The 17201-nt window shown below is 39.0% G+C and overlaps 1 protein-coding gene and 1 pseudogene across 1 annotated transcript; both read left to right on the plus strand.

The window, feature by feature from the left end:
* The first annotated feature begins 3304 nt into the window (after positions 1-3304).
* LOC129561110 (trace amine-associated receptor 7a-like) lies at positions 3305-4335 on the plus strand (annotated as a pseudogene).
* Positions 4336-13367: 9032 nt separating this feature from the next.
* Positions 13368-14402, plus strand: LOC129561113 (trace amine-associated receptor 6-like). The gene has a single exon (XM_055433512.2). The coding sequence runs from the start codon at positions 13374-13376 to the stop codon at positions 14400-14402; it is 1029 nt and encodes a 342-aa protein (XP_055289487.2). The 5' UTR covers positions 13368-13373.
* Positions 14403-17201: the final 2799 nt, after the last annotated feature.

Raw genomic sequence — 17201 nt, forward strand, 5'->3', positions numbered from 1 at the left:
AAAGGTCTTGTAGGTCTTCATAGAACCGTTCAACTTCGGCTTCTTCAGTGTTACTGGTTGAGGCATAGGCCTGGATTACTGTAATATTGAATGGTTTGCCTTGGAAACGAACAGAAATCATTCTATCGTTTTTAAGATTGCATCCAAGTACTGCATTTCGGACTCTTTTGTTGAGCATGATGGCTACTCCATTTCTTCTAAGGGATTCCTGCCCACAGTAGTAGATATAATGGTCATTTGAGTTAAATTCACCCGTTCCAGTCCATTTTAATTCACTGATTCCTAGAATGTCTATGTTCACTCTTGCCATCTCCTGTTTGACCACTTCCAATTTGCCTTGATTCATGGACCTAACATTCCAGGTTCCTATGCAATATTGCTCTTTACAGCACCAGACCTTGCTTCTATCACTGGTCACATCCACAACTGGGTATTGGTTTTGCTTTTGCTCCATCCCTTTATTCCTTCTAGAGTTACTTCTCCACTGATCTCCAGTAGCATACTGGGCACCTACCGACCTGGGGAATTCCTCATTCAGTATCCTATCATTTTGCCCTTTGATACTGTTCATGGGGTTCTAGAATCCATCAATGCTAATCTTATTTGAAAAAAGAAAGCTCTTGAAGATGTGACTAAGAACTTTTAGATGGAAAAATTATCCTGGATTATTTGAGTGAGTACTAAATGCATCACCCTGCCTGTTCATATAAGGAAGAGGCAGTAGGAGATTACCCACAGAGAGAAAAAGGTGATGTGATAACAGGAGCAGAGATTAGAGTGATGAGGCCACAAGCCAAAGAATGCTGGAAGTCAGCTGAAACTAAAGGAGGCTGGGGATGTAGTCTTCCCTAGACCCTCCAGAAGAAGCATGGTCCTGGTAACACCTTGATTTGGGATTCTATACTATTGGCTTCTAGAACTATCAGGGAATACCTTTCTGTTGTTTCAAGCTACCAAGCTTGTGGTGATTTCATGTAGCAGTGACAGAAAACTAATAGAGTCAAGTATGTTTGAAGGGAAAAGATCCAAGTGTAGGGGGAGCTCATTCTCCCTTTTCTGGACAGAAGTCAATAAAAATGGAGATCATAGGGCAGAAATGGTCACCTAGGCTGTTTACGGATGCAGCCTGACAGATTGTCTCACCACTCTGCCACAGCACAGGGACAGTAAAAGATTCCTGAGCTACTGAGGGTAGCATGCAGTCATGACAGGTCCTAGAAATCCCCAAGTGTCCCATGGCCCCATGTATACAAGCATAGCTGAAGAATCCAGTTCTCTGAGAAGTGAAAGTTTTCCCAGCACCACTTACTGAAGAGACTGTCCTTTCCCCATTTGTGTCATAGATTGCCTGTTCTGTCACAGATTAGCTGACTGTAAGTGTGAGTTTATCTTGGGGCTCTCTATTCAGAGGCCATCGATCTGTGTATCTGTTTTTGTGTCACTTTAGCTTCATAGTCGGAGAAGGCAATGGCAAGCCACTCCAGTACTCTTGCCTAGAAAATCCCATGGATGGAGGAGCCTGGTAGGCTGCAGTCCGTGGGGTCGCTAAGGGTCGGACACGACTGAGCGACTTCACTTTCACTTTTCACTTTCACACATTAGAGAAGGAAATGGCAACCCACTCCAGTATTCTTGCTTGGAGAATCCCAGGGACGGGGGAGCCTGGTGGGCTTCCCTCTATGGGGTCACACAGAGTCGGACACGACTGAAGTGACGCAGCAGCAGCAGCAGCAGCAGCAGCTTCATAGTATCATTTGAAGTCAAGGAACATGATACTTCCAGCTTTGTTCTTTTTCTCATTACTTTCATTAACACATCTTTCATATGTGTTAATTTTAGCTTGGAGAAGGCAATGGCAATCCACTCCAGTAATCTTACCTAGAGAATCCTGTGGACGGAGGAGCCTGATAGACTGTAGTCAATGGGGTCGCAAAGAGTCAACATGACTGAGCGACTTCACTCTCACTTTTCACTTTCCTGCATTGGAGAAGAAAATGGCACCCCACTCCGGGGTTCTTGCCTGGAGAATCCCAGGGATGGGGGAGCCTCCTGGGCTGTCGTCTATGGGGTCTCACAGAGTCGGACACGACTGACTTGAAGCACTTACTATTGCTATTTTCTGTCTGTCTCTCATATCACATGAAGACCCCCTTTAAGGGCAGGGGATGTTTCTTGTGTACTCTCCTATCTTGACCCAAATAAATTCTAAGTAAATAAACATATAAAAATGTTGCCTACATGAATGAATGGAATGCAGGTGAATTCATGGATGTCTTGCAATGACATATACCCTATAAATCTTCTCCCACTGAAGCATCTTTGCTTTTTGACTCAGAGAGAATTCTCTCAAATTCCACTGCTGTGTATATCATATGTGATAGATACTTTTAGTACAGACCTCTTCAGATACAAAAGATCTCTTGTATTTTTAGTGAACTAAGAATTTTTTCTTTTAGCAGTGAATAAAAGTTAAAATTTATCAAATGCATTTTTGCATTTCATTGAATTGTCATAGAATTCTAATCTATTAAAATGGTGAATTATAGAATTGTTAAAGCAAACTTCCTTTCTTTGCATATACTCTAATCAAGATGTATCATCTTTTAATATGTATTTGACTTCAGTTTGTTTAGTTTGCATCTTTGTTTTTGAGTGAGAGTGTTCCTTTGTTTTTCTTGAGGTTTTCTTATATCCATGCATGAAACAATAGATTTAACGGGAGATTATTAAGTGTAAGTTTCTTCTTCTTCACACCTTGCAGTATAGGGACTCCACTGTGGATAATTTTGGACATGGGATTTGGCTGTGCTTCCTGGGGGTTTTGTCATTAACTTTTTAGACAGTCTGGGGAGGGTGGTTGGGTAGTAAAAGGTAACCAATGAGTAACAAATCACACACATTTACTACCTTTGGCAAAGAGGAATATTCCCCATACATAGATCAGGTAATAAACGATTGTTGATAAATTGTAAGGCAAGAAATCTTTTGTGGCAAAGAATATTTGAAATATTTATTTTCTGTTAAATTCCTATTTGATTTAGAATATTGTTTCAAATTACAGTCTAAATTATAAGGAAAGTAATAGCTAAAATTTATGGACATTTGAATGGAATATATTGTTATTTCATACATTCACAGATTGATACGGATATATGACAGGTGATGGGGATAATGTTTGGTAACTATAACAAAAGTAATCAGTGCAACCAGATCTTTTCTCTCCCACCAGGAAATAGAAAACTGCTCTATTTTGTGTAAGGGGCAGAACTTCTGCAAATGTTTACAAGCTATTGACAGCAGCATCATGAACAGCAGCCCATCCACTGTTGCAGCTGTACATTTCTGCTACGAGAACCTGAATGGATCCTGTGTGAAAACCCCCTACTCGCCAGGTCCCCGCCTCATCCTGTACACAGTGTTTGGTTTTGGAGCTGTGCTGGCTGTATTTGGAAACCTCTTGGTAATGATTTCCATTCTCCACTTCAAGCAGCTGCATTCTCCAACCAGTTTCTTGATCGCCTCCCTGGCCTGTGCGGACTTCATGGTGGGAGTGACTGTGATGCCCTTCAGCACAGTGAGGTCTGTGGAGAGCTGCTGGTATTTTGGGGAGAGTTACTGTAAATTTCATCCCTGTTTTGACGTGTCATTCTGTTTAGCTTCCATCTACCACTTGTGCTTTATCTCTCTGGACAGGTACATTGCTGTCTCTGACCCCCTGGTCTATCCAATCAGGTTCACTGTGTCTGTTTCTGGCATGTTTATTGCTTCTCCTGGCTCTTTTCAATTATTTATTCTTTTTCTCTTTTTGGCACAGGAGCAAATGCAGTTGGACTGGAGGATCTAGTAAGTGCACTCACCTGTGTGGGAGGCTGTCAAATTGCAATGAATCAAAGTTGGGTATTGGTGAATTTTCTATTATTTTTCATCCCCACCCTTGTGATGATAGTTCTGTACTTCAAGATTTTCCTCATTGCTGAACAACAGGCTAGAAAAATTGAGAATCTGAGCAATAAGACTGGGAGACGCTCAGACAACTTCCAAGACAGAGTGGCCAAGAGGGAGAGAAAGGCAGCAAGAACACTGGGCGTCGCAGTGCTGGCATTTCTGATCTCCTGGCTGCCTTACTTCCTGGATTCCATCACTGATGCCTTCCTAGGTTTCATCACTCCCACATATATTTATGAAATACTGGTTTGGATTGCTTATTATAACTCAGCTATGAATCCCTTGATTTATGCTTTCTTTTATCCTTGGTTTCGAAAAGCCATCAAACTCATTGTCACTGGCAAAGTCTTGAGAGCGAATTCCTCGACAGTAAATTTATTTTCTGGGTAAGTTCACTTTTAAGATGGAGGAATTGAAAATAGATTCACAGTGAACGCACCATTGGGTAGAAAATTTAATCATATATGTGCAAGATCTTCTACTGTAAAATATTGTTATGCTTCTATTATGACCTAAACACTTAAATTCAGTTTCATCACTCTTTAATCAATATAACATAAAAACCTTGTTGCTATGGAAACAGCATGACCTTGGAGCCAGAAACGTTTAACACGGATCTGGGGCTGCTACTTCTCTCTGAACTTCACTGTTTCTCTAATAATCTTCCCTTTGTAGCATCCTTAAAAAAATTTAAAAGAATGCATGACAAGGATCTAGTATATTTTTGTTATTCTAAATCCTCCCTTTTATTACTTTATGATAGTTCAATCCCTGGTTAAGACTTCTCTTTATTCTTTTGTAATATTTTTCTATTAAAATGCAAATAGAGCTGGAAGATCCAGAGGTCCTGGTCTAGGAAGAGCAAAGTATTGAATCTGCAATGTCAGGTTTTCAGATTTCTGAGTCAGGGATATGATAATCAGAGTCAGGTAAAATCAATCCAGAGACAGAGTTCTTTACTACCCTATCAATTGAGTTATTAACTATGGGAAAGGTAATCAGTGCCGTAAATAACTTTCATTTGTTGAATGAGCTTCTTCTTGGTGATTGTCTGCTCATAACATTTCAGCTGTGTTTAGAAATTTTATCAGTTAACTTATGTTTAGTGCATGCATTGATTCTAAGATTGTCACTCATTATTGTACTTTATCTTAAATTAACTTACTATTTCCTCACTTTTGAATTATTCCAAAAATTACTTATAAGAGTTTTCAAGGATTCAAACAAAAGCCCTAATTAAAAATGTGTCCAAAAGAATAGAGACCTGAATTGAACAGTGTAAAAGGATGGCAGACAGAGGCCGATAAACTCATTTTGTGTAATCCACAAATATGAAACTGAGTAAGTTAAGCAACTCACATTGGATACAACTTAGCCAGCTTTTCAGACATGCAGACTTGTTCTTGGCACTAAGATTGGAGGGTGTTGTATAATTTTTTTTAAATAAATTGCTTAATTCTATTCTAACTTTAGCTTTGTTGTCATCAGACATCAAGATTTAAAAATCAGAGTGTCACATCTTTGTAGCAGGAGTAAACACACATCAATATATTCTTGTTATTCTTCTGTAATTTCTTGCTTGTTGTAAATCAATCTTATATTAGAGCATCATTTCTGTTATTAAACAAATGCTTCAAACTGGTAAACTTTTCCTGAGATAGTAAATTACTTCTGATTATATTCTACTTGTGTGAAACTCTCAATCTGATGATTAAAGATGATAGACATGATTTAAAGGCACTTTAGACTGCTTAGTATTAGTTTAGCTACCATTCTTCAGTTCTGAACTGAAAATTATCAACTTATTTTCATTTAATGTTTTCAATGCAGTAACTTTTATTCTGTTTCACAGCTATAGGGAAATCATATTTCCTCATTTTAAATATAAGAAAGCTAAAATTAAAGTGTTTACAAATTCTGCTGAATATCATAAAGCTTCCAGATTCAAATAAGTGCTTCTAACATCTTGTTTAATACATTTTCACTTGTCTTTTTTTAGTAGAGCTTCACATGTACTAGACAAATCATTAATTTTTCCACTTTCCTAGATCTACATTTCTTTTGTTTTTATAACTATATCAACTTTCTTCTTTACAAAAAAATTAAGCTCCTGCTCTCATTTTTCTCTACTATGAATTACTCTGATTGTGTGGGAACTAATCCATTGGCCTTTGTTTCAGTGAACATTTATTGAGTGCTTCTGATATGCAAACCTAAGAATGCTGTATTTGAGTTATAGGCCACTCATTCTGTGCTTGGGACTGACTTACCTGCCCTACTTAGTCTTCACAATACTATGTGAGAGAGAATACTATTGCTATATTATTATTACTTCTGGGTCAAAAATGAGGGACTCGAGGCATAATGAGGTGAGTCTCATTCCAAAAGTGGTGTATTTGTTAAACAATAGAGCTGATACTCACATCCAAAGAATCAGAGAATAAGTAAAGTAACCAATAATTCTTTCTCCTCTCTTGTGGCCCAGTTGCTGCAGTCAAGTTAATGAAAGCAATACGAACACAAGACTTTGTACCAATTATTTTAAGGGAAAAAAATCAGTCATCACAGAGAAAAGACTAAACACAATTCTTTGGAGATACCAGTACATTGATGGGAGTAATTGATTTAGTGATATATCATTTTAACCTACAATTCTTCATTATGTATTTTACTGTACAAAGTTTTCCCCCTGAGGGTGAAGGGAGGTTCATTTAAATAAATTACATCTTAATTTCTATAGCAAGATTGGTCTGCACATCAAGCAAATACAGGCTCTTGTCGTTTTCTATTACTGATTATTTGGTTCCTTTGAGCCTCTTCTCCATAACAAGTCTTTTACATTCAAAACACTTCACGCCATCTTCGTGGTGTGGGTTTCCAAATTGTACTTAATTTTTTTTCATGGATATAGTATATCATTATGATAGTGAATGATTATATCTGCACCTTTTATACTCCTTGAATAGCTCATGTATTAACAATATGTTGTAAAGTTTGTCTTCATTTTTTTCATGAATGAGAAATTAAAACAGTAGCAACTGAATACATATCTAAATAGCTCCTACCTTCTTAGGAACCACTTTGTTCATTTGTCCATGACACTACTTGCTGCTTTCTGATCATATGTTGGACATATTTATATTATATTTATACATATATGTTACTGTTGCCTAGAAAATCCCATGGATGGAGGAGCCTGGTGGGCTGCAGTCCGTGGGGTCGCTAAGGGTCGGACACGACTGAGCGACTTCACTTTCAGTTTTCACTTTCACACATTGGAGAAGGAAATGACAACCCACTCCAGTGTTCTTGCCTGGAGAATCCCAGGGACGGGGGAGCCTGGTGGGCTTCCATCTATGGGGTCACACAGAGTCGGACACGACTGAAGTGACTTAGCAGCAGCAGCATACATATATGTATGTATAGTGCCCTATCTCTCCTCCTGCACTGTGCCCCACCATGTGTCTGCAATGCGGGAGACTTGGGTTTGATCCCTGGGTTGGGAAGATCCACTGGAGGAGGGCATGGCAACCCACTCTAGTATTTTGCCTGGGGAATCCCCACGGACAGAGGAGCCTGGCGGGCTACAGTCCATAGGGTCGCAAAGAATTGGACATGATTGATCGACTAAGAGCATGCCTCAGAAGAAAATGACTTATTTGTTCATATGAGTAGCTTCAAGATGAACCTTCCACTTTGCTTGGAATATAGAGGAAACTCAACACGTAAGTGTTGAATAAACAAATGCATATTTCGTTTAAATATAGAAATACTTCATCAGTCAGTCAGTCAGTTCAGCCACTCAGTCGTGTCCAACTCTCCGCGACAGCATGAATTGCAGCATGAATCACAGCCTCCCTGTCCATCACCAACACCCGGAGTTTACTCAAACTCATGTATATCGAGCTGGTGATGCCATCCAGCCATCTCATTCTCTGTCGTCCCTGTCTCCTCCCACCCCCAATCCTTCCCAGCATCAGAGTCTTTTCCAGTGAGTCAACTCATCGCATGAGGTGGCCAAAGTATTGGAGTTTGAGCTTTAGCATCAGTCCTTCCAATGAACACCCAGGATTGATCTCCTTTAGAATGGACTGGTTGGATCTCCTTGCAGTCCAAGGGACTCTCAAGAGTCTTCTCCAGCACCACAGTTCAAAAGCATCAATTCTTCGGCGCTCAGCTTTCTTCACAGTCCAACTCTCACATCCACACATGACCACGGGAAAAACCATAGCCTTGACTAGGCGGACCTTTGTTGGCAAAGTAATGTCTCTGCTTTTTAATATGCTATCTAGGTTGGTCATAACTTTCCTGCCAAGGAGTAAGAGTCTTTTAATTTCATAGCTGCAATCAGCATCTGCAGTGAATACTTCATAGACCTTGGAAAAAAATTGCACAACATGAAAGTTGAGAATTAAGTTTCATTTACGGGCAAAACAAGGGCTGCAGCCCAGGAGATGGCATTTCAGAGAACTTTGAAGAACTGCTTCGAGGAGGCAAGGGGAGGAACTAGATATAAAGTAGTTTTGCAACAAAGGGTGGGTAGTTGGGAATATAAAAAAATTACTGTTAATTAAAGAAGCCAGATGTGTCAAGTTAAGAAATTTAGTGCTTTTCTATATATGGGAAGAAGTAAGAGTCTAGGCTCACTGAAACCATTCCTTTGACATGCACCTCAGTTGCCTGGGTCAGTATCCTGTATTTTCACATTCTGACTATTCTCAGGTCTCACTGTAGGGATTGGTATAGTGTGATGGTTATTAGATGGTAGGTATTCTTTTCTGACTTTCATCAGGACTCAGTGGCTCATGTTGGAGGACTGTAGTTGCTGATGACTGTAACATTCTTATTTACTGATATGGCAGGACATATTCTATTTCTCATAGATTATATAAGAATACACATTTTGTTCAGTCACTCAGTTGTATCTGACTCTTTGCAACCCCATGGACTGCAGCACACCAGGCTTCCCTCTCCTTCACTGCAGCACACCAGGCTTCCCTCTCCTTCATCATCTCCTGGAGCTTCCTCAAACATATGTCCATTGAGTCGGTGATGCTATCCAACCATCTCAGCCTCTGCTGACCCCTTTGATTCTGCCTTCAATCTTTCCCAGCGTCAGGGTCTTTTCTAATAAAGCAGCTCTACACATCAGGTGGTGAAAGTATTGGAGCTTCAGTTTTAGCTTCAGCATCAGTCCTTCCAACAAATAATCAGGACTGATTTCCTTTAGGATGGACTGGTTGGCTCTCCTTGCAGTCCAAGGGTCTCTCAAGAGTCTTCTCCAACACCACAGCTCAAAAGCATCAATAATTCAGTGCTCAGTTTTCTTTTTTTTTTTTCAGTTTTCTTTGTAGTCCAACTCTCACATCCATATATGACTACTGGAAAAATCATAGTTTTGACTAAATGGACCATTGTTGGCAAAGTAATATCTCTGTTTTTTAACACGCTGTCTAGGTTGGTTATAGCTTTTCTTCCAAGGAGCAAGCATCTTTTCATTTCATGGCTGCAGTCACCATCTGCAGTGATTTTGGAGCTAAAAAATAAAGTATCTCACTGTTTCCATTGTTTATCTATTTGCCATGAAGTGATGGGACTGGATGCCACAATCTTAGTTTTCTGCATGTCGTTTTATGCCAAATTTTTCACTCTCCTCTTTCAATTTCGTCAAGAGACTCTTTAGTTCTTTGTTTTCTGCCATAAGGGTGGTGTCATCTGCATATCTGAGTATTGATATTTCTCCCGTTAACCTTGATTCTAGCTTGTGCTTCATCCAGTCCTACGTTTTGCATGCTGTACTTTGCATATAAGTTAAATAAGCAGGGTGACAGTACACAGCCTTGATGTACTCCTTTCCCAATTTGGAACCAGTCCGTTGTTCCATGTCCAGTTCTAACTTTTGCTTCTTGACCTGCATACAGATTTCTCAGGATGCAGGTAAGGTGGTCTGGTATTCCCATTCTTGAAGAATTTTCCACAGTTTGTTGTGATCCACACAGTCTAGTCTTTGGCATCATCAATAAAGCAGATGTAGGTGTCTTTCTGGAACTCTCTTGCTTTTTCTATGATCAAACAGATGTTGGCAATTGGATCTCTGATTCCTCTGCCTTTTCTAAATCGAGCTTAAACATCTTTGTTCATGTACTGTTGAAGCCTGGCTTGGAGAATTTTGAGCATTACTTTGCTAACATGTGAGGTGAGTGCAATTGTGTGGTAGTTTGAACATTCTTTGGCATTGCCTTTCTTTGGGATTGGAATGAAAACTGACCTTTTCCAGTCCTGTGGCCACTGCTGAGTTTTCCAAATTTGCTGGCCTATTGAGTGCAGCACTTTCACAGCATCATCTTTCAGGATTTGAAATAGCTCAACTGGAATTCCATCACCTCCACTAGTTTGTTATATTTCACTTCCCAGACTTCATCAAGTCCTTTGCAATGTTCTTCTTGCTCACCTCTACATACTCAACCCTCTTCCATTCCCAGGCAGCCCCTGGTCAGCTTTACGTCACTCTATACTAATTTGTACTTCCTCAATCAGTTCAGTCGCTCAGTCATGTCCGACTCTTTGCCACCCCATAGACTGCAGCAAGCCAGGCCTCCCTGTCCATCACCAACTTCCAGAGCTTGCTCAAACTCATGTCCATCAAGTGGGACTTCCTAGAATTTTATAGAATGTACTTCCTAGCATTTTATATAAATGCAACCATACATTATATTATGTGCTCATTTTTGTTTGAATTATTTCACTCTGATGAATAATATAGAGAATAAGCCATGTCAAAGCATGAATCAGCGTTTGATTCTTTTTCTTTTTGATTGAGTAGTACTTCACTGTGTGAATTGACCACATTTGTTTCTTCTTTTTTTGTTGAATGAGGTTGAGTTTGAATCATCCCTTTTCAGGTGCAGGCCCTAGCTTAAGTGACCTGAACAAGGTCATATAGCCAGAGTCTTATGAATTCACAACCACTTTCCAGAGGGAGTCTGGCTGCATCCGGTCCTGCTGGGACAGCCCAGTGATCCACCTTCATCTGCTCCTCCCTCTGGTCCTGCACAAGCTCTCCTTTCTAAGAACTGCTTCACTTCTGCTCCATTATATGTGGCTTGCCTGCTTTTAATGATCCACAACCATCTATTTCTTCTCTATTTTATACTAATGCAAATATTGTATATTATTTACATACTATATGCATGTACTTTATTATATTGATTATAATTCGGTAGAATAAAAAATTGGTATAATACATTGATATACTGTATGATATATAGAAATATATGCTATATGTATGTAATCATGCATTATATATTTCTTCTTAGTTCCATATGAGTTTTAAAGAATTTTATAAGATTTCAGTTAAAATTTTGACTTTAACTAGAGTTATGTTTCCAAAATAAATTGTCTGATAACTTGTAAAGCACAACTCCATTGCCTTCTTGGATCTAGTGTACTGATGAGAAGCTTGATCATGATATGATATTCATGTCTTTTTCATAAGCTGGTACCCTCTGGCCTCTGTTCCTAGGAACTTTTAAAAGTTTCTCTTTATATTTGTCTGTAGTTAGCATCGGCATTTGTATCATTTTTCCTCTTTGCACTTGGTAGGAACTTGAAGTTTAGACCCTTCAGCTGAGAAGAAACTTTTTATAGCATTGTTTTTATTATATTCTTGTCCTCATTCTTTAGTTGCTTTTTCTGGGATTAAGAATTTTTTTCAGGATCTATTAGAAAAAACATTTCTTTCAGCTTTCTGGTAAACTTCATTGTGTGTATCGTGAGTGTATTTCTTTACCCTGGTTTTCGCATTAGTTTGCTCCATCAGATTTTCCTCTTTCAAAAATACTTTTTGTGGCATCTCAATGGGATTTTAGGAGGAAATGAACTCTGTGATTAGTTAACAGGACTTATCTTCAGATGGCATGTACCAATTCAAGCATTCCCTTGTGAAAATGATGAAATGCTTAAGTTCAGAGCTGGCTAGCCTGGGCACAGGGAAGACAGGGATACTTTTTTCACATTTAGACTGTAGTTTCAAATTGGAGTTGTCCAAACTAAATTATTAACACACAGAGTGACTAGAAAGCTCTGGGGTGTGCCTGAGATCTAATGAGAGATGAGGAAGGAAGATTTGCAGAGGACACTGGGAGTCTGTGGTTGGAGAAAATACAATGTTGTATCATTTGCCATTTCACGCAAGTTATTCCATAAGAGGTTAGCATATATTAAGAAATATCTATTAAACAGAAATAAATTATGTAAAGAATTAAGTTCATAACCAACTCAGTTTTACACTGACTTGCAAAAATGCTTAAAACTTGCATATAATTAATGTATTTACTATGTGTTATCAAACCTGTGGAGACATCTTTTCCAAACACTGTCTGATTTGGGTGGTTAGAACATGAATATATCATTTGTGGGGGCAGCAGTATTGAACGCACTACAAAGGGGAATGTGAGGACCTCACAGCAGCAGTATTCAGAGGGATTACACCCATTTCTCAGGTGGATGGAGAGACGTTGCAATCTGCTTCCAGTGACAACATCCTGAGAAGAGAGAGATCTTTCCTCTATCAGCACTGACTTTTGCAGAAGCTCACAAATGTGGGTGTGCCTAAATATTGTGGTGTTCTTAATGCTTTCCTGTAATGTAATTCGTCCGTTACAAGCTGCTCATGGCGTATGTTCCCTTGTCTGTTTGTTGGTGCCCACTGAAGATACAAAAATGATTCTTGACTGGAGGAAAAAAGCCAAGTATCTGCTCTCACTGTGTGTACCCAGTTATATCTTTTCAGCTAAAATCCAGCAAAGTATCCACAACAGGATTGAGAATTGGCAAAAGGTTTAAGTCTAAGAATAAAAAAAGTCTTTGGTCAAAGAAACATGATGGGTAACTTAATGTGAGGAACTCTTTTGAAGAATAACTTTCTTAATAGTCACTCCTGAAAATAACCTTGCAAGTTCACACCTTTCACTACAGGGATTCCATCTAGGGATTCTCTTACAGATAGCTTTTATATATCAGGAAGGATTGTGTGCTTTAGGCAGTAATGCAGATAAACCTAATAGGTTTCTTTCACTCTGTAATTACTTCTCATATCACTGCCTGTTGCAAAGAGGAACTCGGGAGGTAAAAAAATAGAAAAATATTTATGACTAAAAGAAAATTTTATCAAATTCAGGAAACGAAGCATTAGTCGAAATTAATTCCAATGTTATTGTTCAGTGTAATTTTTGTGCTTTATTTTGTTATTAAACGCATTTGAGATTTATAAAATAAGGAAAATTTTTAAAAATATTTGTAATAATATCTGATAATTTCCTCAGATATCCTAGTGGATGTATGTTTTCACCCCAGGTGTATTGAAAATAAGAATCCTATATTCTTTATGAAAATCAAGGACAGAATTCTCTAGATGTAAAGGACAGATCATGAGCAACTCGTCTCCCACTGCAGCTGTGCAGCTCTGCTACAAGCACCTGAATGGATCCTGTGTGAAAACCCCCTACTCACCCGCATCCCGCGTGATTCTGTACATGGTGTATGGCTTTGGGGCTGTCCTGGCCGTGTTTGGAAACCTCCTGGTGATGACTGCCATCCTTCATTTCAAGCAGCTGCACTCACCAACCAATTTTCTCATCGCCTCTCTGGCCTGTGCAGACTTTCTGGTGGGAGTGACCGTGATGCCCTTCAGCATGGTGAGGTCCGTGGAGAGCTGCTGGTACTTTGGGCGAACTTTCTGCACTTTGCACATGTGCTTTGACGCGGCATTTTGTTACTCTTCTCTCTTCCACCTGTCCTTCATCTCCATCGACAGGTACATTGCTGTTACTGACCCGCTGGTCTATCCCACCAAGTTCACGGTGTCTGTGTCAGGGGTATGCGTCAGCATCTCCTGGATCCTGCCCATTACTTACAGTGGTGCTGTGTTCTACACGGGTGCCAATGAGAATGGGCTGGAGGAATTGTCTAGTGTCCTCAACTGTGTAGGAGGCTGTCAGATGGTTGTAAATCAAAACTGGGTATTGATAGATTTTCTGTCCTTCTTTATACCTACCCTTGTCATGATAATTCTCTACAGTAATATTTTCCTTGTGGCCAGACAACAGGCTAAGAAGATTGAAAATACTGGTAGCAAAACAGAGTCATCATTAGACAGTTACAAATCCAGAGTAGCCAAGAGAGAGAGGAAAGCAGCAAAAACCCTGGGTATCACGGTCATAGCGTTTATGATTTCGTGGTTACCATACAGTATTGACTCATTAATTGATGCCTTTATGGGCTTCATAACCCCTGCCTATATTTATGAGATTTGCTGTTGGTGTGCTTATTACAACTCAGCCATGAACCCCTTGATCTATGCTTTATTTTACCCTTGGTTTAGGAAAGCCATCAAAGTCATTGTGAGTGGTCGGGTTTTCAAGGATAGTTCTGGGAGCATGAATTTATTCTCTGAATAAATGTAAGCCATTGGGTTGAGGAGGCTGAAGATATCTTTACCTTTCCCAAATGAAATGAGTTTTAAAAAAATCAAGGAAGATTTTTCATGAAAGAAAACAAATTGCTCTTTCAATTTAACCAGATAAGCCCTTGTATTTCAGTCTTGTTAGGATGTGCACTTCCCTTTGCTTCTCCAAAATATTTTTTTGGCTAATAAATGTTAACTCCCTTATTTGTTAACTACTGCAGAACTCACCGTACCCCACTCTCTGCAGACAGTCCATTTCCCCACCATGCACATTTTTATTCCATTAACCATTCCTTTTGTATCCTGTAAACATTTCAGTTGTCTCTAATTTCCTTTGCTTTTCTCTTATAAAGTGGTCTACTTATTTCCAACTCCTCAGAAATTTCTCTGTGATTAACTTTCTCAAGGTTGTTGCCTTTTATTTTTTTCCTTTTCTGCTTTGCTCATATTCCCAGGAAACTTTTGGGTTTCAGTTAAATCTATTATGCCTAAGGTCTGCACTGGTGTCTGTCTGAGAAATTGACTTCAGCATCTTCTGCATCCTGTCTCTGGCCTACAGTGGTGCCAAATCATACACAGATGCCCAAGATGATGGGATGGAGGGATAAGTAACTGCCCTCTGCTTAATAAGTGATTGTCAACTTGTTTATATCAGTTCTGCATATTGGTAGGATTTCTATTGCTTTTCACACCTGGAGTATTATGATTCTTTGGTACAGAAATACTATTCTTGTGATTAGAAAACAGATTAAAAAGATTTAAACATTACTAGAAAGTAAAATTGTTACCAGAGAATTTCAAGAACAGAGTGGCTAAGATACAGAGAAAAGCAGTAAAACCCTGGACATCACAGCTTAGTATTTTTGGTCTCATGATTTCTCAATGTGATCGATTCATTCATTGATTCTTTTTTGAGTTTTATATAATTTAATATGCTTATGAGATATTTTGCTCATCCAGTTACTATAACTGGCTCTAAATCCTTTGATTTGTGCCTCATTTTAATTTGGTTTAAAAGAGTAATAGGACTTATTAAACTGGAAATATTAAAGGACATTTCATCAATCAAAACTAAATTCTAAAACAAATTTCATATTGATGATTTGAAAAATTTAACAGTGATCTAGTGATATATTGAAAATTTCTGAATAATTGTTATATGAAATATAGTGCTTGAAAATGATCCACTAAATTGGGGAGGAAAAATAGTACCTCAATTTCAGCAGCATCAATTTTATACTGTTATTTTTTGAGAAGTGAACATCGTTTGAGCATTTGATAAAAAAAGATCCAACCAGTCCATTCTAAGGGAGATCGATCCTGGGTGTTCATTGGAAGGACTGATGCTGAAGCTGAAACTGCAATACTTTGGCCACCTCATGCGACGAGTTGACTCACTGGAAAAGACTCTGATGCTGGGAAGGGTTGGGGGCGGGAGGAGAAGGGGACGACCGAGAATGAGATGCCTCGATGGCATCACCGACTCTGTGGACATGAGTTTGAGTGAACTCCAGGAGTTGGTGATGGACAGGGAGGCCTGGCGTGCTGTGATTCATGGGGTCGCGGAGAGTCGGACATGACTGAGCGACTCAACTGAACTGAACTGAACTAGTGGTTGACATAGTGGTCATAATTTCTAGTTTCCTCACATCTTTACACTGTCCTGCTCTGTCAGTTGTTAGTTTTTTCTTTCAAGTCCCTGTTATTCTTTTACCTTTCCTACCAAGCTTAACTTTTTCTTTTTTCATTTTCAAATGTTTCTTCCAAGTTCTCTGTTAATGTCTTTCTGTGAATTCAGCTTCAGTTCAATTCAGTCGCTCAGTCATATCTGACTCTTTGCAAACCCCAGGACTCAGTTTGCTGCTGCTGCTAAGTTGCTTCAGTCATGTTTGACTCTGTGCGACCCCATAGACGGCAGCCCACCAGGCTCCCCCGTCCCTGGAATTCTCCAGACAAGAACACTGGAGTGGGCTGCCATTTCCTTCTCCAATGCATGAAAGTGAAAAGTGAGAGTGAAGTTGTTCAGTCGTGTCTGACTCTTCGCGACCCCATGGACTGCAGCCTACCAGGCTCCTCAGTCCATGGGATTTTCCAGGCAAGAGTACTGGAGTGGGGTGCCATTGCCTTCTCTAGGACTCAGTTTAGTTTGCTTTTATTTTTAGCAAATTGATTCTTGCCGTCCAGTCTTTCTGGAGCTCCTAAAGATCTCTGAACCATATCCATCAACTATTAAAGACCCAGGATGAGATTCATATTTTATATTCTAGGAGATATTTTGTAAAGGTAGGAATAACTGTGAGCGATATGTTTACTGCAATGGTAGTTTCTTTATGTAACAATTTTCTCATTTCATGAAGTTTGTTGCTTTTACCTTCCAGCTCATGATGGAGGGCAATTGTCTTTTATTTTCCCCCCATAAGTACTATTTGGAGTTTATAGCTATTCATGATAAAAATAACATTATTATTTATGTTATGGAAAATTGGATAATTTAGAAATGTTAATGTGGTATGAAACTTTTTGAAAAACTCTTAACGATCTTGCTTCATGTATTTTACAAAATCAAAACTGATTTATTCCAGATATTAAAAAACTAGAAGAAAACATAGTTTTTATAATTTATTGGTGGAATCATGACAGAATATCCATGTAGATTCATGCACTAAATTTAAATTTTTCAACTTCAAAGTGAAAGAAAGGTATGTTAAAGAAAAACAAACAAACTTGGAAAAGCTATTGGCAGCAAACAGGATGAAGAATCAGTAGATTCAAAATATAAAAAGAATTTATA

This window comes from Moschus berezovskii, chromosome 10, assembly GCF_049115385.1.
Source record: "Moschus berezovskii isolate FMDL1 chromosome 10, NW_MosBer_1.0, whole genome shotgun sequence".
Classification (NCBI taxonomy): Eukaryota; Metazoa; Chordata; class Mammalia; order Artiodactyla; family Moschidae; genus Moschus; species Moschus berezovskii.

Coding starts and splice junctions, on each gene's coding strand:
- LOC129561113 (XM_055433512.2), top strand. CDS start 13,374: ATGAGCAACTCGTCTCCCACTGCAGCTGTGCAGCTCTGCTACAAGCAC.